Genomic DNA, 23999 nt, shown 5'->3' with positions numbered 1-23999 from the left:
ACAAAATATTTCATCTGTGATAGAGACACAGAGATGTGGTAATAGTTTGTTTTCCCATCACCGTAATGTTTATTTGAAGAGAGACGTGTCTCTAGAGTCAGTTTAACAAAACCAAATAAATTGTGTTCTATAATAAACTCAAAAGGTCCGTTTCTTTTATTAACAAACTTCTGTCTGTTCATCGTGCAGCATCGCTATTTCAGTAAGATAAAGAAAGACTGTAAAGCAGCTAGTGTACAAACTTAATCTTCATTCATATACACTGAGCAACAAAATGAGACAGAAATTAAAGGTTAAATGCTATTTTCCTCGAGGTATTTTGCTCACATACAGTAGCATGGATGGATAGGGATAACCACAAGGCCAGACATACCAGGACAAATCTCTCCTAGGTTGTTAAGAAGGGTGAAAAAGTACCTTGACTGGATCGTTAGTTTGGATAAGACCATGGATTTTGGGCAGGACATGCAATAACATTGGTATAATTGGTTTTGGTATTAAATCTGTTTCAAAAAGATATTTTATTGGAACATCATTTTAGTTTTTACACCCCAATGCCTTTATTGAATATGTATTTGAATAAGCACCACATACAATCTTTTAGCCCATGAGGTGTCCCATATGTCTTATTTATTTATTTGTTTGTTTGTTTGTTTGATTTTTAACATATTTTACACTTTTATACCAAATACAAGCTGATATTTGAAATATGTATTACCCTTTCTTTGTAATCACAAAGTTTTGGGACACCCTGCAGTTTTGACTTATTAGTAATCAAAGTACAATATGTATCTCTGTATCGCATGATATAATGTTCATGAATCAAACGTTAATGCGGCCCGTTCCACTCGTTAGACCTTAACATGCTTTTAGAAATCAAGAGGTGACCTTTTCCAAAAAAAAAAAAAAAAAGCAACAATAACAACAAAAAGGCTTTTGGACATTTAGTGACACACATCATTCAGGACAAGTTTGAATTTCCATGTGCCAATAAAGCAAATGGTCAAAACATGATCAATTTACAAACTCAAGAGTCGGTGAGAGTGTAACACTAATAGAATCAGCGTCTGTGACACCTCAGCCTTTCCAATGGTGATGTATTTTTGCACCACCTTATTCAAACAAATGAAGCATTCCATGACACCATATGGTCAAATGTAGTGTAGTGTGCTACTCCCTCTGCATGCTTAACGCTTCAAGAGGCCATGCTTGATGTCAGATCATATATCTTTTGGTGCTACCCAGGCTTCCGGTGGAGTTTCCCCTGCAACGCTACAACAGCTGGAGCAATAAGAGTGATGAGCAGTTTCATTGGGCTCCTGAGGACTGCTGGCTCACTCCAATTAAGAGGTCAGAACACCAGCAAAGCCTTGGCCACCATCCGAGTGTCCAAGCTTGGTAGTTTTAATAGAGGAGTTTTCAGATGGGAATTGTTTCTGTAGAAACCAAGAGGGTTACTCACTCCTACATAATGGCTATACAGCTTTTGTGATTGCCACAGTGGTTAGCTGGAAATATTAGGTCAGAAAAGACATGTAGAAACAAGCAGTTTCTTGTTAATTGTTTCAACATACTGTAAGTATCGATAGAAACATTATACTGTACACGCCACATTTAGGAGTGTTCTGGGTTCTGCCAAGGACATTAAATGCTGTATTTCAGCTGAAACAAATGTCTAGAAAGTAGTAAGACCATGTGCACACTGATTAAAAACACAACAATGATCCATGCTGATGATAGCTTTATCTATGTTCGCTTCCTTTTTACATTCATACAATTTAATAAACACTGTTTTGTAGTGCTTAATAGTCTATATTGAAGAGTATAAAAGTGCTTCATAATTTCCACTGAAAAATACAAGTACATGTAGACCAGGATGTACGAAAACCTTTAGACAACAACTCTAGAGTGATGTGGTACCGTTTACTGAGTGCAGCTATTTGTGCTTGATTAAGTGAGACGTTCTTTATGGATATCTTTCTTTTACTTAAGGGATGGAAGCCAAGACATACTTGTTCAGATTCTACCAGCAAAAAACCCCAATAAAAGATTGTTTTCTCCATAGCAGACGTCGAGCTAAAAATATATATAAAAGCTAAAATATAATTTTTGTGATAATTATACTAGTATAACAATCCCTTCCAATTCCTACCCTGTAGATAGCTGTGTTTTATGTATGATGTCTTGACTCCAATTTAGACTAATTGGCAACTTATTTTGTAATTAACACTCAAACAGTAGATTAATTGATAAAAACTTCCCTGTATTGTTTTAAGTTTCCTCTAGCACTGTAATTAATTAGTGAATAAAACAAACTGGGTTCTCTCTTGTTTTTTTAAGGCATCTGTTTTCTTGTTTCGCTCAGATCTTTTGGGCTATACGTATGGTATACGCTCATGTCTGGATGTTTTGTAAATGAATTAGAATCTGGGCAGAAAATGAGATGGCTTTGTGAGAAAGTAGAACTACACAAACTCTGCTCTCGCAGGCTTTTCTACCACACTCGTTGATTGCATGCTATTGTAACTGCAAGCAGCATTTTACAAACGGATTAGAGCTTAAGACTCGATGACTAAATGTTTATCTGTCTGTATTATATTAAGTCTATATTTATGTCTATATTTAAGTGGAGCAAAAAATATAATCTGATTGTAAGAAAAAATCTAATCTTGTCAGGTCTTTTAGTTACAATCTCTGGATCGACTCTGAACACACCTCAACATTTCTATATGACAATTGTAATTTGTCAGCATTAGGTTGTTATTTTAGTTCTTTGTTACTATGATTTATGGGCTCTTCAGTAATTTGGGCTTTAGCTCTTTCCAGGTTTTTAGCACTTATGAGCTTTATGGAACCAATGGCTTTAAACAAGGTTTGGCTGGATTTCTGTGTTTTAATATTCTCACTATATAAAACAATGGTATAATATCTAATAAACCTTTTCAACATATAGCATACGAGCACTTGTCACAGTCTTTTATTGTTGCACATTGCCTAAAATACATGATCTCTGTCAAATGGCAGGCAAACAGCTGCTGGTCCTCAGATCTCGGTTTAGTTCTTCGTTCTTAGTTCACTGTTGGTCCATGTCTAATACAGTGTATCACAGGATCAGGAAAGGTCAATTACAGAGAAGAGGAAAGGAAAATGTTGTACCACAGAAGCTTGTGCCAACTCGAGCTTTGAACTAGAGCGCAGTGAACAAAACAGTCATTTATATTTCCTTTCCCTGGCATTGTACAATTTCATGTTCTGCTTCTTCCACTGTGGAGTATGAAAAATGATTTTACCCTGGAGAAAGTATCAAACAGTTTCTCAGGGTCTGAATAGTATTCAAGAACAGACCAATCTGGCACTTAATGTCCTTTCTACAGTATATTTCGGCTCTGTATTTAGGTTTAACGATCAGTTCCTCAATTTCCTCAAGCACCTTGTCAACTTTTAATCAGATCCCAAAACGTACCAATGCTGACATATCTGGAACACCGTCAAAGTGAAGACATCTTAATGGATGAATCTTTTCAACAAGCTTGCAGTGAAAACCTTTCAGCACCCGAGAGTCAGTAATGGTGTAATACATAACATATGCAGCTTTTTGAGTCTTTAAACCTCACATATCAGTTGTAAAAAAAAATAGTGAAAATAAATGTAGACTTGAGTTTTGTATTTCCGTGCAATTGCTTCATATTTTTTAGTAATCATATTGTCAGTGTGATTTTTTCCATTACCTGCACCGGATGACATGAACAAGTGTAATTTTATTCATACCATGAGGTTAACTATTGTGCAAGACCTTCAACATGGTTGCTATATAAACTGTTGTGTTGTTATGTAATACAACGCACATAATTTCCTACAATGCGCATTTATAGGATTGTGAACAAATCTTTCAAGGTGGACACACCAGGTCCATATACTGTATCTGTGGAGAAATGTATAAATCACACATTAAAATGTGGCTCTGTAACCAAAAACAGATACTGTTTGTTCTTACAAAGACAATCCTTAACATGCAGCACAACCTAAAGGCAAGATTTGCTTCAGTAAACCTAAAACTGAAAACAGGAGTGGAGATTTATAGGTGTCTTGATTACATTTGTTTCTGGACAGCATGTAATTTCATCCCTATCCTGATCTTTTTTCTGAGTGATAGCAACTGCAAAAGTCACACTTTGTGACTTGTTATCTTATTATCTTGTTACTTATTATCACTACAATTCTCACATTAACAGATCTGTCTTTCATGTTGTACTGAAATGTATTATTATTAAATTAATAACGATGATGATGATGATTATTATTAGATCTGCTGTTAGTATTAATTAGTATTATAGCTACTATGGATACTATACCTAGGATGTTATTTTCAGAGCAGTCAGTTTCAGTCTAGAGTTTAAATTATACAAAATTGTCTTTGAGACTGGTCTATTGTGCTAAAACACTTTTTGTATTTGGTGAAAAAACTGTATATCTGGCTTATCTCTACACTTGTGAGCAATGCAGTGTGTTAAGGAACAAGCTACTCATTATTTTTTAGCAAGTCCACTGAGCAGGTAGTCTTCAATGATTTCAGGTCAAATATTTACACTCACCCACATTTTGGACAATGTAAAGTGTCCCTGTTTGGACACAGTATTTTTTTTGGGCCTTTCAATTCCAAGACAATTAAAAAACTTAGCAACATACTACACACCATAAAAGTCAGTGAAGCCAGTAACAGCACCGCCAGGGGCAGATTGTGTAGGCACGTGCAACTCTGGTTCAGTTCACCTGATGGTTTGATGATCTGCTTTAGTAAATTTAATTTCTCATATATTACATGAAGACATTGATCCAAGTGAAACCAGGGCATGTGAAAAGTGCACTAGCTGTTAAATAAATGGAAGACTCAGCACACAATAGTATCTAGCTACAAGTGTTCAGACCAACACTGTGAAGCCCCAGACTGGATTGTAGAAGTCCATGAATGACCAACTAGTCACTAAAAGTACATCAACTAAGTTAACTCTTTTATGGTATGTAGAATGTTGTTAAGTTTTTAAATTGTCCTGGAATTGAAAGATCCAAAAAAACCTAACAAACATTAGCTGCAAGCAAAATATCTATCATCAGATTGCTTTCTAGCATTAAATATTATACTTATAATCTTATCTTATACTTCTCATACAAGACAAGATTTCTTCTCAAGTAACTATTCAGACCAATATAGAGCTTCACACAGCCAGAGTTTCTGATCAATATGCGGATTTACCTAACCATTAATTAATTAATTAATTAATTCATTGATTTTCTACCGCTTATCTGAATGTCTTGGGTCACGGGGAGCCTGTGCCTATCTCAGGCGTCATGGGGCATCAAGGCAGGATACACCCTGGACAGAGTGCCAACCCATCGCAGGGCACACACACACTCTCATTCACTCACACAATCACACACTACAGACAATTTTCCAGAGAAGCCAATCAACCTACCATGCATGTCTTTGGACCGGGGGAGGAAACCCCCGAGACACGGGGAGAACATGCGAACTCCACACACACAAGGCGGAGGCGGGAATCGAACCCCCAACCCTGGAGGTGTGAGGCGAATGTGCTAACCACTAAGCCACCGTGCCCCCCTTAACTAATAATTAAACCTACTATATGGTTTGTTCAACTGACAGTTCAGCCCAACATGTGGCTTGGCCCATCTGGAAATTCTGAGCAACATGGGTTTTGCCGATCACTGATTCAGCTTGATTCTCAACATGTGGCTTTGCTTAAAACCAACGACTGTACAACATTTTGCCCTATATGCCCTATACTTTTCAACTTTTCCATCCTGGAGCTTGAACAGAATCATAGTGTAATTGGACTTGTCTACGAATTGTGTGTGCTTTGTCATGAAGGTAATTCAAAGTGTAACTGTTTAATGCATCCGACAGACGATAACCAAGTGGGTCAAGGTATTCAGTGATTACTTAAGGTGGAGAGAACAGCAGGAATGTTGAAATGCCAACAGCACTGGAACTGCAGTAAAGCAGCAAAGTACATGTCTGGACATGTTGATGACACCAGTGAAACTCTTTCATGCAACTTCATACGTCAATACACTGAAGATTTCTCTGTACAGAGAACAATGAGAACACTGTGGATATGGTGGGTCTGAATACCTTAAGTAAAAATTAAACCGGTGGGAAGTCCTTAATTAGGCATTTTGGCACCATACCGGTCATACAGGATTGTTTATACTATGTATGCTATAACCTTTATATCCAATTTAAAAAAATTCAACAAGCCAATCCTATTTTCATCGAATTTTGAATGAAGGATCTAATTAAAAGAAGCAGCTGCAAACATTTCAAACCACACAGTATGTTTCGTATTTCACACAATAGTAGATGAACATGGAGAGTTCTTTAATGAAACGTAGAAGAGTAGCGAGACCTGCAAGTCTGTTACTACTGCAATGGCTTTGATTGACATCTGTGATCATGCACATTTAGTGCAATTACATGCCAGCAATTGTCTTTTTGTGTGTTCATGCAGTTATCTTGACTATGGTTTATTTTGTGTTTCTCTTGCATTTGTAATGTAGTTTGCACAGTGCAGTCAATCGACCACGCTGACACAGAGACCCAGTAAGATTTAACATATCAGTTTACACGTCATGTATACGAAAAAGAAATAAATGAACAGACAGTCTGTCCTCTGAAAGAAAAAATATATAATATAAATTAAATTAAACAATAAAGATTTTGTGTATAATTAGTTACGGTCATGTCACAAAATATCAGTGGTGAGATAGATACAAGTTGTTAAGGAAGTGGACCAAAAAACACAAACCTTGCCGTAATTACTTGTCTTGCGTAAACTAAAGAAACCAAGCTGTTGGAGGCTTATTTACAGACAGGTGCATCTGACAGACACTCCTTGGTTTGAAAGCAATGCATCATGGGGTATTTTCATGGGCTCTCTCTGGTTTAAAGTTTTAAGATAATATAACCGTACACTGAGAATATAATCAGCTGCAAATTTATTCATATTGCATTTTTACACTAGGCCTCCAACATGAAAAAAACAAAAAAAAAACAAAAACATGGGAATATAATGGAATGGTGAAAAAGTGAATCCAGTCTTACATATACCTATATCTATTAATCTCTCTCTTTCTCTCTCTCTCTCTCTCTGTATAATATATATATATATATATATATATATATATATATATATATATATATATATATATATATAAAGCATATATTTTCAGTACTATTAAAATATAGACTACATTTGACTGACTATAGAAGGCCAAAGCAATAAATAAATAAATAAATAAATAACAGACAAAATAAATACTATAAAATGAAGAATGTAAATGGGCCAGATTTTGTGATGGCTTTTTCTGATCATCTCAGGAAAAAATAAAAAGGTATTGGTATGAAATTCTGCAGAAATTCTTAAGCATTCTTTTCAGCAGTTCTCAAACAAATTCTTATGCAAACACAAAGTCTTGATTTAGGGCATTTTTGGTAAAGTGAAAAAAAAAATCAAGCTGTAATTTGAACTTAACCGGTATTATTTAAGACTTTCTGGCTTCTGACACACTACAGGTACAATACAGAGATTTATAAAGTGAAGTAGTATTCAGAGGCATTTTTTTCCACCATTCAGCTTCATAATAAGTTAGTGTCTGCGTTTTGCCACTCAGATGTGGGGTTTTTTTTGTCTGGCATAATTTTTTACGCTGCAAAATACAGTTGAAGCGAGTGAACCTGTTACACAAGTGATCATATCTGATAAAAAGAAATAAAACAACAGACACGTTGGAAATAATATAACATTGTACAAGAATATTGATGGGCGAATGCTTACATTTCCTGGTGTTACTGTACACTGTGTAAACCAGGTCTTATATTGGTGCTGTACCTTCCCCACAATGCATTACTGTGAAGCCAACGGATGTGTTGAATTATTGACATAGTGAGCCAAATATTCATTCAGTAACAGGCAAACTAGACAAATTCAACTGGCTGGACTCATAGCTTTCACATGCCCAATGATAACTCAGATTTCTAGTGCTAAGCTTTAATAACCTTCTTACCAGCTGAGAAAGAAGGAACAGTAATGAACAGTAACTCAATTTTATACTTTGAGATTCATTTTTACTGTTTTTCATTTTTTTTATTTCTTTATTTTATATTATTCTTATGGATTTTTAAACTTCTTCAGCCGATTGTGGATTGCAGCAGTGCTGGATGCTGGCTCAAGGTCATGAATATGTAGCTCAGTGTCATTACACAGTTTCCTTTAGTTCTCCATGCTGAAATTAAAGGCACCATTGATATTGTTTCTGCCTTTGAAATACTGAGACCATATATACATACATATATATATAACAAATGGCACTTTTTTCAAGAAGCAAACACATTATATACACATTTAATTTATAAAAGATTTTTGCACTACATAACTAAAATAAAAGTTATTTTTTATATCCCTCAAATACTTAATTTATATAAAATAAATGTTTAGTGTTTACTCTTAGTATCCTTTTAATTTTTTCTATGGTATGTTCACTTTTACACAGCAATTGGATCTTGGTTAGCCATTACGTTGGCTAGTCTGCTCTGTAGATCATCTTGTGGGGAGAGGCGCAGTGCGGCGTTAGTCCTGCTGCTCTCTACCAGCTCCAGCCCCAGCACAGTCATGCCTGCAACCGCAGCGTTCTGTATGAGGAACGGTGTGTTCTCGGCGATGCGCTCTTCCTCTGCCTCACTTTCTGAGCTGCTGCTTTCAGAGCTGCTTCCACTCTGCTCATCCTGACTGTTCTGAGATCCGACTTTTGTTCTTTTAGAGTTTTGCATGGCTGTGGGGCTATCAGCAACAGTTGTGGGTTGTTCACAGGGAACAGAGAGGTCCTCCTGCATGCTCTCATGCTGCTCGTCCTCCTGGATGTGCAGCGGGCTGGCTGGAGGGCTCATCTCATCCAGGCCATGGTTGTAGTGGGCAGAGTTGCGGAGCTGCTGGGCTCGGGTGGACTCTGATTTCTCTCTGAGCCGTGGGGGCGTGAGGAACAGCAAAGGGCGTTCCTCCTCACCCAATGGACTCGTCGCCATGGATGGGATAGAGGTTGCCAGGCTGGGGAGAGGTGCTGACATTTCAGAGGGAGGGGAGGAGGGCGTTGCTGGGGAAAGCAACTTCACAGGCGAGAGGCGTGTCGGTGTTGTCACGGTCGAAACAAACCTTACATAAAGAGGATGAATTTCAATTGTATGAATAACATATTGCTGGCTGAAAAAATACTGTGAAGTTACATTAACATTATCATTTACATAAGGAGCCACAAAACATTTGGTTTAGGAGTTTAGGGCTGACTTTACCTCTCACTGTATGGAGAGTCTTTGTAGGAATCCGTTGTTTCTCTGGAGTTTTTGACATAGGTGTTGACATCTCGGGCTCCTCCGGTGGCATTTAGACGTCCGCGGTGGCTCGGAGTGCCATTCCGGCTATTTTGTACCGCAGAGATCGCACGAGTGTCACACACCACATTCTCTGGCTTTTTATTACTCCAACTATATTGTCACAGAGAAAAACAATCAAAAGGACTACCATTGACAAGCAAGCTTATCTAACCGAGCTTGTACAAAAGACTTAGTAAGTTTAATATATAATATTAAGCTTTTGTTAAACTAATGGTACAACAGAGAAGGAAAAAAAAACTACACTCGTGCAATTATTTTTCATTTCAAAGACAAAAACCGATGCTGATTAATACATTAGCTCTCACGATACGATTCTATTACACAACCTGCCTTATTGCCTTACTTCTTCTGGAATGCAAATCAAAAAATCATTGTTCATACTAATTAACCTCCAAGAGTCCAATATTTTGCTCATTCTACAGTTTAGTATAAAGCTCTATTATTCAGTCTCTAGTCTGTTTACACTCTCAGAAAGGAAGTGAACACTGTACCCCTGACTGAGGCTAGCGGTAACGGCAGTGGAAGGCTGAGTCGGCGATGTGTACTGGTTCAGGGTAAATGAAGTTTCTGTTTCCTTCTCGATCACGTGCTCAGCAGGGACGGCATTTTTCGATGTGTACTGCTGAAATCAGAAGAAATCAACAGAACGTGAGCACATATGCTTCAACGTTAGTACAGATTTCAGATACAGGCCTGTTTGTGTCTTGTATTTTACTTAAAGTAATGGACCATAATGTTCACTTTCCTGCTACACTGTGGTCATTTTGGTGGTCATACCGCCTAGATGTAATTGAGGCTTTATCTCGTTTTAAATGGTGCGAGCACTTACATTAACAAGCTGCAGGCTTTGCGGTGGTTGATGGAGGTTTTGGGGGTACTGCGAGCCATTGCCTATGTCAGCCATGGCATTTCGCTTTCGTAAACTCTGCCTCAAGCGATCATGCAGCTTTTGCCTCTGTTTCCTGCTCAACGAACAAACACGTATCTGATTAAAACATCTCAGTGTGTCACATCTCAATATATGAATCATTCATAGAATACACACGAAGCCAACATTTAAATATCGATGGCAAACGGAATTACTTTGTTTTGCAGTAGGCCACCACACACATGATGCCAACAACTAGGAGAGCAATGCAGATGCCTGTTATTGTTAATATGCGTTTCTGATACAGCTCCTCAGCTTCTGGAAAAGAGGACAAAGATTTTTTTTTTTTACAACCCCACAATAACATCATTTTAAAAATAAGGTTGTATTTTAACATGGTGGATTTGTGCAAATGAATTAAATGTTATAAAATTCTATTTGCAGAAATCTCACGAATAAACAGATAGATTTTTTTTTTTTGATTAGTAGAGTTGGGAATGCAAATTGATCTCAGGATGCAGTTTTGCAGAATACAATAGTATTCATTAAAGGTGGGTTTGAAAGTCACTGTGTCAAATACATCCTTGGAAATGCATTCCTATAAATTCCCGGTAGATCGGGCATAGATAACACATTACTTACATGTGTGTATTTGGGTTAATTATGCTGTTTATAGATAAAGATCTTGAGGGTTGTTTTCAATAAGAACTCGAGTATGTGAAATACTTTGTAGCTTCTGCAGAACCAAAGCAGCAGTGATTAGTAAATCTGACTGTTTTTCTTGGTCATACACTGCTTTGGCTTGCAAGTGCTCCAGTTTTTCACAAACACAAGGCTTTAGGAAACAGGACTAAAAGAGCAGCAGCACTTGGTCACAGGGTCTGTGGCAGGCTTGTAAAATGATATATGATTCATATGCTACATGATTCAAATCCTACAGTGTGTGAAAGAGCCATAAATTCTGCCTTCATATCAATAAAATCAACAGAGGGTTTGAAATACTCAATGTTTGACGCCCTGTGAGCAATTGCTGTTGTCTAAACTCAAAGTCTTCCGGTTAACAATTTATTAGTTCAGTTTATTGGTAGTAAACATCCTCTGAAACGGGCACATGACACAACTGCCATTACTACGTCTAGAAAAAAAATGCAGGTATTTTGTTTAAAGCGTAGAAAACTAATTAAAGGAAGAAAAAAAAAGAGAAAAGGAAAAAAAGTTGCAGGATGAGATGGGCTGAGGAAAGAATGAGGAGGAGAAAAAAGAAAGATGGGAGGACGATGTTCAGCATATTTTCCAACATGCAAAGATTGGAGGGATGCAGAGGAAGAGAGCAAAGCAAAGACTGAAGGGATCTGCACATACAGCATAACCACAGAGCAATTCATCTAATACTAGAGGGTTGTGTGTGTGTGTGTGTGTGTGTGTGTGTGTGTGTGTGTGTGTGTGTGTGTGTGTGTGTGTGTGTGTGTGTGTCTTGAACAGAACATGTCAGAGGTTTACATGAATAATTGAGGATCCTTTACTGCCATTCAGGCTGCGTGTGCTGATGCACCCTGCGAATCAAACACTCTCAAGCACTGAGGCAGTGATGCAGGATTTAAGCTTTAATATTGACTGTTCTAAGAGATTGGGATTTAAAAATCCTCATTCTTTGAGCAACGGTACTGTTGTGCAAAGAATTATCACAATAATGCAATGTGGAGCAAAATCACATCTGTTATGGCTGTATGATCCCTTCAATAGCAAAAGGAAACTGGCTAGAGTTGAAGGAAAAAGGCTCAAGCTACTAGTCCTACAAGTCTGCAAACTAGAAGGAAGGAACAGTTCATACCCATAAATTCAATCCCATGATGTTCTGCCGAGGCAGAAAAGATGACAAAAAGAAAGAAAGTACAGTTGGTTGGAGATTTGAGTGATAATGTTGTAATGATCACCTGGCTAAGCAAATATTTAGACAACTGCAAAGTACTAAGTTACTAGAACCCACGTGCCTGAGCATCTTTCATCTGAAACAATACATTGTCCAGCAATTCAATTGTATTAATTACTGTTTCCAATACATTTCATGGCTGACTGTCATAAGTTGGTTAAAATAGCATGCACATGCAAACATCACTGTGCTTGCATCGTGACACAGATTGGCCCTAGTCTTTGTAACAGGAGCGAATCCTGTGTTATTCCATTGGAAACACCACCACATGTCTTTCATGCTGTTAGGGACATGCATCTTTCACTCAAGTACAGTATTTATACCATTGAGTGAGATGAAACCATAAGGCACATTAAAATGAAAACCAAAAGCTTTCACTGTTTTCACAGCCATGCTATTCATACATGTTAAGATAAACATACAACCTACAACCTACAACACGTATGTTGCATCCTCGTCATGTATGAAGAAATACACTCACTGATCACCTCAGTAGAAGATCTGTACAGCTGTTCAGTCATGCAATTATCAAATCAGACAATCACGCAGAAGCACAGACTCAATGAAACTGTATATTTGAAAACCCGAAACCATTCGCCCGATCTTTTTCCTCTTTCTCAGCTGTCACTGTCCCTGTTTCGGTGAGTATGTGCCCGATTTAGTCTCAGTTTTCTCTTGGTGGAAGTAACACCTGATATGGTCTTCTGCTGTTGTAGCTCATCCACCTCAAGTTTTGATGTCCTGTGCATTCTGGAAAGCTTTTCTGCTATATGAGTTAATGTGAACTTCCTGCCAGCTCGGACCAGTCTTACCATCTCCTCCGACCTTTCACACCAAGATGGTGTTTTTACCTTTAGAGCTGCTGCTAAAAAGTTGTGTGTGAAAGGTTTCTGAGATATTTAAACTAGCGTGTCCGATGAGTATACATGTTTCTTCACTGATGATAGATGTGAACATTAACCGAAGCTCTTGATTTGATATCTTCACGATTTTATGCACGGCTCTTCTGTTAAATGATTGTCTGCTTAGATAATTACCAAATGAGCATCTGTACATACATGTTACATACAAAGTACTTGCTTGCAGGATTTAGTTTCAGTGTTCGTTATGGAAAGAGCTAAAATGTGTTTATTGTTTTTAAAACTTCATATTTGAGTCCCAGGCTGAGTGACATCTAAAAAACAAAACTATAATTCTGTTTGTTGCCTGGATTTTATTTAATTTATTCCCAGCAGGAGATATGGAGTCACAATTTTAATCAAAATCTGCCTAAAGTTATTGAGAACTGAACCGTTTTTTTTCCACAGAGAGCGATAGCTCAATGGTTAGTGATGAAGATCTACTTCTGTGCCAAGGATTGTAATTCAAGGTGCTAAGCTAAACTAGCTATTTGCTGCGCAAACAGTGGTAAATCACTGCTAGTGCAGCAGATGCTCCTCCACCATGACCTCAGTAACACGTTCAGAATGATTTGAAGTAGGGAAGCAATGATTTGGCAATACATAAATTGGGGCCATATAATAATTGCCAACCCAAATTATAAACTGCTGCAGGTGCTAAGGTCAACAAGAACAGTGTGGCAGTTAATACTGATTTAAGCTTCTTAGCACCCACTAGTCCTAGTGCACTGCTGGTTCTGGTCCAATACCAAATGTATCATTGTGGAGTTTGAAAATCATTACAGTCTGTTTCTATCCAGAAAACTTAGATTTTAGCTCAAGCTCTAAAAAGTGTGAGTTCAGTCGTCTGCTGCTTCAGACTTTTAAAGAGTCAGCTTTGAGGGATATGCTCTAGTATATCTTGGTATATCTAAAAAAAAAAGCATTTAAAGCAGTTTTTTCTTCTCATCAGAAAACAATGTGACTTTTAAAGATTTTCTTCTTATTTGTGGTTCAAGTTCAGGCAAGTTTAATACTCAATCTCAAATGAAATAAATCTTATGGCTCTCTGAATGTATAAAAAAGACAAAACCCTCTAATGCTTAGACTATATTAATAAAATCCTGTATAGTTTTGGCACGAGGGCTTAGCTGCTGTTCACCTGGCCATAAGTTGGCTCTTCAGAACAGATGATTTGTGATTTAACTTTTTCGTCTAAACCTATATTGCATAAATTGGCACAAAACACTCCTGTCTGATTCTTTTATAGGATGTCCAACTGATTTCTATTGAAGAGTAGAGCAGGCCTTACTCCTTTTACATCTCTGGCAAGGCTGTGGACATCTCTGATGAAATATAACGAAATCTTTAGTTCACCTCTTTGCAAATTGAAGAAATGTATCTATCCACTGCCTCCATATTCAGGTTAATATTCCAGCATAACAAAACTAGGTTAAAAAATGTTAAACATGCGAGGAGTAGGTATGGTACAGGACGTACAACAGAACCCCAAAAACAGCACAGAAAACACTCTGATCTGTCTACTAGGAAAAACAAAAAAAGCAATAGGAAATAGCGTTGATTGAGCATGCTTCAATCCAAGCGCAGACAGGAAAAGGAAATAGACGTACTGTAGAAGCTGGCCATTACGTAGTTTTGGCAGCGATCACCAGTAAACTCATTTGGGCACCTGAGAGGGAAACAAAAAAGTCATAGAGAGAAGAGAGAAGAGAGAAGAGAGAGAGGAAGTGAGTGGATACCCAAAAGTTCTCCCCGTGCCCATGTGCATTTCTGGTGTTCTCTGCAAAATGTGTTACAAACATTGACAATGTTTGTTGAAACACACTCTTCCCAACTATTGGCCAAATCACAGTCCCAAAGTAACGGCTTGATTGGGTGATTTTAACTTCTAAGCGATTGAATTTTCCCCCAAAATAAAAAGAATTAAATAAATAACCCAAATAAATCAATAAATCACACAACTGAAGGAGGATTCAACAAATCAGAATGCAGTATCATCACCATGCGAACAAAACTGCATCAGCAACTGGTCCAAATGTCCTCCAATGGAGATGGCAGTAGCCTGTTTTGATGCTGGCTTCAAATGAGCCAGAGCAGCGATTAGTGGCTTAAAGTGGTCTGTACCACACACATTTCCACACCTGTCCAAATCTAATGGAGGGGACAGATGGACAGTTATGAGTTATGGAGACTGTGATTAGGGAAATGGTAGGAGGAGAGACAAAAGCATAAAACACCAGCTATGCGGCATGCGCTTGGGAAGGTTCAGTGGCTGCACATACGTTCTTGGTTTGAGACTCTGACAGGTTCTTTGATTTCACAGCGGATCCCTATGAATCCTGGAAGGCACCTGAGAAAGGGGTGGGGGTGGGGTGGTGGGTGAGAGGGGATGAGCATATCGAAAACAAAAACTGACACTAAACAAAGAACATAATGTCTAACAGCAAGCACCACAAAGTACATAGCAATTACATTATAACATTTAGAAAATTCCGTTTGAGATATAATTTGATAGTCCAAAAATGGACACGGCTGCTTTTAAGGGAATAACTGCATATCCTGGCCTGTGGTCTTGTTTAAAGTTTAGGTGGGCATTAGAAGTGTAGTTGGATGCCAAGACCGGAGCTTTTTGGAAGGCCATCTGCTCTCTGATGACAGAGTCGGGCTTTCTAAAGCTCTGATAAAGGGAATCTAGTAGCGTGACTGGCACAGCCTCTGACTTCTTCCAGCTGTGCCTATTACAGGGTCTTAACAGCTGGGACAGCTGAGTCTCTCAGCAGAGAGTAGAAAAGAGAGACTGGGGAGACTAGGAAAGAAATAAAATAGAGAATATGGTAATTGCCTGCTGTGAAAGCCTGAGAACAAATAAGGTCTGTAACATGATATACAATATATTAGAATAATAAGTCATGGATTTGCAACATGAATATTTAAGAGTGAAGGAGACATAAATGTTTGAAGCTTCTGATAATACTTCAAGATGGCTGGCTGCAGGAACACAATGATAGCGTGCTTTTCATTACACATCCTCTGTGTCAGGGTTCACCTCCTGACGTGTGTATGAGACTACTGAGATCTCAGCACTGTCTGAATCCAGGAGACTCAGGAAGCCACCCTGCTTCCGTACAGTATAGACATACAGGCATGGTGAGAGAGAGACAGATGAAAATGAATGACCAAGACAGGCTTGCTGTTCTTCTTGCCCACTTTGTCCTTCAGTGTTTGCAGAATAAAGACACACAGCAGCAGTGATTTTCTGCTTAGTCACTGAAGTATTTAATATTAAATGCGTCTTATGTATTGGAAGGCCACAAGCCAAAGTGTCTCCTTGGCAATGTTAAGCCTCCCAGGCCATCAGAGCTTTTTCGTAATGATACTGATGGATCCACGCTTGGATCACTGGACTAGCAGAGTGTCTGAGAATCTGAGACTACATTCTCTGCGCATTGTGTCTCTACTGTACTTTTATATGCTATAAGTGCAATAGATCCGTTTGAAATCCTCTCTAATGATGAGATGGGCAATAACCTTTAACTGTTATACAGTAAAAAAAAAAAAATAAATAGCACCATTACTGATAAAATCTGTTACTTTTCTTTTTGTCATTCATTCCTTCACCTGCTCCTTCACGCTACAGCAGGTTTTTCCCGTTCTTCCAGACTATAATCTTTACTCTCAGACAAAGCATGGACAGTTTCAACCCCTGGAATCTTCTTTCCTGCTTGGTGGGGCTTTTTTGGGGAAAACATGGTACATGCCAGCACTTCCCAGTGATTTGCATATGTCTAACAGATACTGCTAACAGGTTCTACATTGTGCGGGATCTAAAAATGGCATGTAAAGCATGGAAAGTCCTATTTGGCAATACCTTCAAGTAAAATCAGTAATGACATCCCTGTAATAACTGTATATGAAAAACCACATTCCAAATTATGCAACCAAAATGTAATCTAGTCTAATGTTTAGACTAGTTGGGTGTTGGTTAATGGTTTCTCATATGCATACTATTTTTCATCCTTCCACCTTACCTGCAGAGGTGTTTGGTGCTGTTGGGTGTGACATTCACAGTTAAGCACTCGCCCCCATTCACGCAGTAGCTCCTCTCTTCTTCTTTGCAACGCATCATATGACTAGACGTCTTGGCTGACGCTGTGGTGCTGGCTGGCGCTACAGGCAGAAAAAGACAGAACAACTTAGTTCTCAGAGAACATAGACACTGAGTAATAAGTTTTTTGCTGAATTTAGTGCTAGGGTAAGGAACGGCTGGTCCAAACTGTGCTGCCGTTGTAAATGGAGGCCAGGTTGTCGTACTGAGCACAGCACTCACTGTGATACCAGATCCTCTACAAGGACGTTGCAGAAAATGACACCCACATTGTGTTTGGTCCTAGTGTCCTTCATTGTTGCCAAATAGTTTGCTGAATATTCGAGAAATATGAGAGGACAAGGACTGCACCGACAAGGCTTTTTGGATTATTGATGCGGTCCAAATCAATGCATGCTGCTTACCTTGAATCCCAAAGATCCCTGCCTTGAATATTATATTAGCGATATGTTCCAGAATGAGAAACTAGACACTCTTGAACAGGCAAGCACTTTTTTAAACGCTTGAATAGGTGGTGCCATAATAATCATATGCTAATCTAAAACCAAGTTATAAAAATAATAAAACTGTCTTTGATTCTCAAAAGAATGAATAAAAATCCAAATGCAAAATAATGTTGCACAATATACATTAAAGCCATCTTAACTGCCAGATTGACTCAGACATGCCAACACATGAAAATTAAGTGTACCAAGAGATTAACCAAGGAATCTTCTGTAAAAAGACAAAGCTGTACAACACTTTAAAAGAGCAGGTGTTACCTGTAACGCTTTGGTTGGAATTGGACAAATGGAGCCGCATTTCTGCTTCCCTTGACACTGCTACTTAGTAGGGATAAATAGTCCTGAGCAAAGTCTACCCGATACTGGCCCGTTCCAGTGTGGAAGCTCAACAATCAACATTTTTAAACAAGCCCTTCCTGCTCCTGCTCTTCACCTCCCTCCCACGTCACACCTGGCAAAGGCACGCTCACGTGGCTGCAATGCAGCTGTGCGCAAGCAAAGACGTCACGGCTCTATGTTCAAATAAATGAGTTTGTACCTCAGCCAAAAAAGGACAGATATTTATGCATAGAATAATGAAGGAGAACGTCTAGCCCACTTCCTGTCACCCTATTCACCTAGACGTTCCGTCTTAAATGATCAGCATCTGATCAAGGCTGTGGCACGGCACTGTAACTAATCTTGATCTGTCCACTGCCAGCACCCTGATCATCGGCTGTGTGACTTCACATAGTAATTGATCAATAAAGCGCAAGGTTTACGACCGGATTTATTCCAGCAGGAATTTTGCAGGAGGACATCAATATCCTCTCTAACTGACATTTACTTCAAACAAAGCCATTATTTTATAATACTAACGTGTTCGTGATCAGAAAAGTCAGCAGACTAAATGTCCAGAACAGATACTGCAACATCATGTCTCCTTCCTGAGAGACAATCGAGTTAGCTTAGAGATTATAACGGAGATGCCAGAGTGAAATCATAGGTCAGGGACCCTGTCAGGTAACCATCGAGTTGGTGGACATCACCATTGAGTTAAATGCAATTCAGCCTCTATGATCCATACCCCTGTTGTTCTAGACAACCTATGCCGGTTAAATAATTGACAGTGCAACAGATCGCTTTTGTCTCACTAATGTGATTATTGTGTTTCTCCCCCATTAAACCTACAAGATCAGAAATCTGAGGCTGCCACAGATCATCAGTCAAGCACCAACAGCTTTCTTTGGCTCCAGAAGGGGAAAAAAGGACTTAAAATAGATTAGCATATGTCTAAATCTCAAAAACAACACATAAAAAGAGAGAAAACAATGAGATGGGTTACCATCAGCAGAGAGGTAAAGGGTGGAGTGACAAGCAATAGAGTTAAAGTAAAAAAGTCTGAAACAAAGACTATTCAGTTAATGTTATGCTTTTGGCAACTTGTCTCTCAACTGATAGACAGTTAAACAAAGTAAAACTGCCTCCATGCCAGCAGGGGACATGGGGTCTTTTCAAGGTGAGGGACAGAGCATCCAAACCATTCAGTTCACATCTGAATGTGCTTCAATGTGTTCAAAGCAGGACTGCTACATTTAAGATGCCACAGTTAAATATGAATGATGGTTCAAAAGAAGAAGAAAATAAATTCCACTGTTCTGAAAAAGTCCACATTTGTATTGATAGCTAGTTCTTTTTAAGCACCCAAAACTTACAGCCAATGAAGTATCAGATTAACATAATTCCACCTGATTTCGTTTTTGCTTGCGTACCCAGCAACACAAGGGTGCAATTTGAAGTCACGCCTAAAAGCAGGCAGTCAGGTTTTGGGTTTCAGTGCAGCAGGGCTTAGAGATAGATAAAGGCTGCTGGCTTGATCAGTTTGGGTACGTTTGAATTTTTTTCACTGGTGGAAAGAAATCCAAGCTGATGGCTATGCAGACTGGGTGCAATAGTGCAACACTAGCTTCCTCCTCCTCCTTCTCCTCCTCCTCCTCCATTGCTGCATTCACTGGGACAGCAGTTTTACTGCAGCTAATGTGAACAGTCCAGTCAGAGAGCTCTAAAGGGCAGATGCAGCACTGCGGTATGCTGGTAAAGCCCAAACCTCACTGACTACTCCATAAGAAATGCAGCAATATGTTATACATGTACATTGTCAAGCTTTGGGTGATAATCACAAATAACCAGTTATTCTATTCACAGCCATCTGCTTAGAAATCAAGCTCAGAGTGATGAATTATAAATGACTTTGCTCCTTTAAGAGAAGCCGCTGCCTGTGATACTGTACAACACTGTTCTCCAAGTGTCAGGGTAAATGAATAGTAGTTACAGCCCCCTGTATCTGTCTCTGAGGTTCAAAACATCCAATACATCAAGACAACAAACAAGAAATTATCCATTCCATATTTTTGCACTTTTTTCGAGCCTGCATCTGGTGCTGAGTTCATGTGAGAAGTCCCCTAAAGGCGGGTCAGATGTTGGGGCAGATGGAGCAGTTCCTCAGGTGCTATACTACAGACATGCCATCACTGCCACTGCTAGAGCCAGACAGGACCACCGGATGATTAATGTGACACACAGTCAGCCAATGCCTGCAGGAGGAGGCCACAGCATCTGTTTGTATGTGAAGCCATGGTGACTCTGTATGCACGCAGTATGTAATCCAATGAAAGCACCCGATGGGGAAGGTGTGCTTCCCATACCTGTTGAGCAACAGAGAAACCGGCTCCAAGCTGTAGTACGTGTGGGCACCGATGAGACAAAAGGTGGATTTGTGTTCAAAGCCTAATAAGGAAATAAGTTCCTGTGAAAACTTCCTCTGGATGGTTTTTAATCTACCGCTTCATTTGTGCATGTGTTTCTCCTGAACTCAGGCCATAATATAGTGACAGAAATTGTTTGTTAGAAAGGTTTTTCTGAAAATATTCCCTAATACACAAAAAAGTTATTTAAATCCAGTTAAATTAAACAAGGTTTAACCTTTCCATCTGTTGGAATAAAACACCTAACGTCCAACACACCAAGTTAAGGGTCTGGATAGCATTAGGAGGACAACAAGCATCATACTCTAATCTGTATCTTTTTTATGACTGTATCATGTAGTACAAAAAAAAGCACATTTTATTTATTTTAATTATAATCTATTTTATAGTAGAAGGAGAAGGACCCCAATTACATGTTTGTATGATCAGAAACATGACCAGGGAAACTGCAGGCTATAGGTTTAAACCAGAAAGGGGGCAAGCACAGGAACTGCCAACTTTAATCTTTCCAGCCATATACTGTATCTGCTAATTTCTTTCTCTATTGCCATGGACACAGTGGACACAAAGCACAGAACTCAACCAGATGCTGAGCCACAACACAGGTGAGGATATGAAAATATAATCAATACTGTGATAATCAATGTCACCTTTGTAATAATAATAATTACAGCTCGGAAGCAAACCTATATTGTATATATAGTGTATATGTGCACAAAATAATCAGAATATAATATTTGTCACATTGCTCACCGTGAACAGTTGGTGCCCTTCACTTCCTGTAATGTTCCATTAAAAGGCAAAGAAAAAAGCTTTAGCGTTAACCTTAACCAACACGGTTATTTTAAAACGTTTTGACCTATTTTTGCATCTCACTCAATCTTACACTTAAAGACTTGAACAGCAATATAAAGTCAGACACACTGCACCTACATCACTAAGCCTACAACCAGCAAATCAGCATAAACGACATCTAAAATGTATTCACTTTGATTGTGACTGATGTGCTGGCAAAGCTAGAGTCTACAGGGATAGCTCTTTCCTGACAATCTGCTGTCAGTACAGAATCAGGCTCTGCCCTGAGATACCCACAGGCTCTCCTTCCTGATTTAAAGTCATCTATCATAAGGAGGAACTGAGCATTCAAGCCTGAGGTGATGAAAAGTTTGTGTCCAGTCACATCTTTGTCCTTGAATACTGTGTATGATGTACAGCAAGAGTGCCAACCTTCTAAGTGTTTTCCACACTGAGGATTTTGCTGTGTAACAGGAGCAGGACATACCTGCAATGCAGTCAACTGTATAATTATAGCCTGGTAGTGAATTACACATCAGTGGAGCAGTAATTGTTTTGTCATTTTACAAAGATGCTAAAAAGGAACCTTTGATGGTTTCGATTATATTGGGCAAAGCTAAGAATCTAGCATTTGACGTGTATTGATTAGCTTCCTGGCAACTGATGCAAGCAGACAACTATGCACCGCACCAAAGATCAAAGTAGTCTACATAGACAAAAAGGAAGATGCATTAAGGGAGGAAAAAAAAAAATCACTAATGCTTTGGTACAGGGTGATCCATGCTGCCACCGCACCGGTATCTCTGTCTCGATCTTTCTTTCTCTACATGCCACTCGAGCTTCCACTGCAGCCCCTGTACCTCAGGTTAAGTACTAGGAGAAATCAATGTGAGGAAGCTAATTTGAGGTGCAGGGAATTGTATAGTCTCCATGAGGTGAGGCTGAAAGGATTAGGTGAAGGAGAAACCCAAATACATCGAGTAGCTTCTGCTGATTCACATTCTCCTGAGTCAGCTTGTGCAGACATTCTTGTTCACCTATAGGATTCAAAATGGAGATAGCTCAATGCCGGAGGTGTGCAGTACAGGCTCAGATTTCTTATACCTATTATCACTCTTAATAATCCCATCCCATATATATATTAACATATATATTATATTATATATTATATATCTAACGCTTGCAGTAAGGTAATATCCTACGCGTTAATTGAAAATGCAAGTGAGAAAGAGATTTTTATAAAAGCATTCAATACTTATAGACACAAAAACCCCCAAAAATTATAACATTGAGGAAAAGAATAGTTCTGTTCCTGTGAGAGGAAACGAATTGCGCCGAGCGGCACAGAAGCGCCACATTAGTCGGGGCCAGTATTCGCCAGGAGGTCTCCAAAACTTCCGTTATTGCACATAGTGCTCACAGACAATAACAGACAGACTGATGGGTATGCTGGGCATATCATGTCATGCCATTTAGGAAGGTGTTAAAGCAAAATTAGTTTAGAGCTGGAATGAAGACAGAAGGTCAGTATCATCTCATGATAATACAGAAGGGTAATAATGAATAACACATCCTATACTTAGGATGACACAGCATATAAATACAGAAACAGACACCGAGCTTTCAGCTTCACGACCAGAGATACAATCAGCGTATTACAAACGCAGTGACCTGAAGCTGAGTCATATGTTCACCACACTCACTTACCAATTCCTATTAGCAGGAAATAAAGCCGTAGATATGTTACAGCGCATTATATGGCATGGCTTCATGACATTTATTTCTATTTGCATATGCAAATACTATAGGAAGCAAATGTAATATGTTAAAGGCTTACCTATAAAATAATGCAGAAATGTAGACTGAACGAGAAATAACCGAGCAGATATGACTGCATTATAGAGTTCGTGAATGTCTATAGTGTAGGTTATATAACAGAACGTCATTTATGGAATATTTTTTAGCGCCTCGTTAATGAGCTGTTTTGTAAAGAACTAGCATTAAAAGTGCTTCAGAGCAGATGAACTGCTCTTTCTGTCTGTTTGTGTGTGTGTGTGTGTGTGTGTGTGTGTGTGTGTGTGTGTGTGTGTGTGTGTGTGTGTGTGTGTGTCCATCCAAGAGACAGAAAGAAAGGCTCTTTGACGGACTCGAGGCAAATTACCACACCATCATTCCTGTAATAACTACTTGAACACCAGTCCCAGGAACAGCACAAGTTCCTTATTGAAACCACTGATAACTGCCATTTGTCTCACCTGCATCTGATGCATTATCAAAGTTTTAGCACTTTTTCTGGCAAAATCGCTCATACAGACATATGAAATAAATATTTAAAGTGTTATTTAAATTACAATAATACAAATAAGACCAATAATTCAACAGAAGGTCGCACCACTCTGCATACACTATGACTAATCACTTTAAATACAAGCCAGACATCTCTTATACTTAATGCCTCCAAGAGGTCCATATTTGGCAACTGCAGCTACTCGTTAGATTCTTATTAATTATCCGTTAGATTCGTTCAGATTGATAATGCACCGTTTGAAACTACCAAAAACCGAGCCTACTAATAAAAGAGGCAGAGAGTTATAAAAAAATAATGGAAATGTGAATGTAATGCCCACACACACACACTCCATCAGTTCATGGGCCATAAAAGTAGATATGAAGAGACACTTCATGTCCATTT

General features: G+C 38.7%; 1 protein-coding gene across 13 annotated transcripts in view; it reads right to left on the bottom strand.

The window, feature by feature from the left end:
• Positions 1-6382: 6382 nt before the first annotated feature.
• The window catches only part of nrg1 (neuregulin 1), a 71150-nt gene continuing 53533 nt past the window's right edge, over positions 6383-23999 (bottom strand). For 5 of the 13 annotated variants that reach the window (XM_047805071.1, XM_047805080.1, XM_047805081.1 and 2 more), the window contains 8 exons: positions 17189-17327; positions 15443-15510; positions 12163-12186; positions 10547-10649; positions 10293-10425; positions 9955-10085; positions 9362-9553; positions 6383-9224 (listed from right to left, as the gene is read on the bottom strand). In XM_047805071.1, the coding sequence (XP_047661027.1) occupies positions 8561-9224; positions 9362-9553; positions 9955-10085; positions 10293-10425; positions 10547-10649; positions 12163-12186; positions 15443-15510; positions 17189-17327 (1454 nt within the window). In that variant the 3' untranslated portion in view covers positions 6383-8560. Of the gene's footprint in view, positions 9225-9361; positions 9554-9954; positions 10086-10292; positions 10426-10546; positions 10650-12162; positions 12187-14770; positions 14830-15442; positions 15511-17188; positions 17328-23999 lie in introns of all 13 variants that reach the window. The other 8 variants (XM_047805073.1, XM_027141129.2, XM_047805075.1 and 5 more) reach the window with 6 other exon arrangements.

The sequence above is a fragment of the Tachysurus fulvidraco genome, chromosome 20 (genome assembly GCF_022655615.1).
Source record: "Tachysurus fulvidraco isolate hzauxx_2018 chromosome 20, HZAU_PFXX_2.0, whole genome shotgun sequence".
NCBI lineage: Eukaryota > Metazoa > Chordata > Actinopteri > Siluriformes > Bagridae > Tachysurus > Tachysurus fulvidraco.
This window is presented reverse-complemented; position numbering and strand designations above follow the sequence as displayed.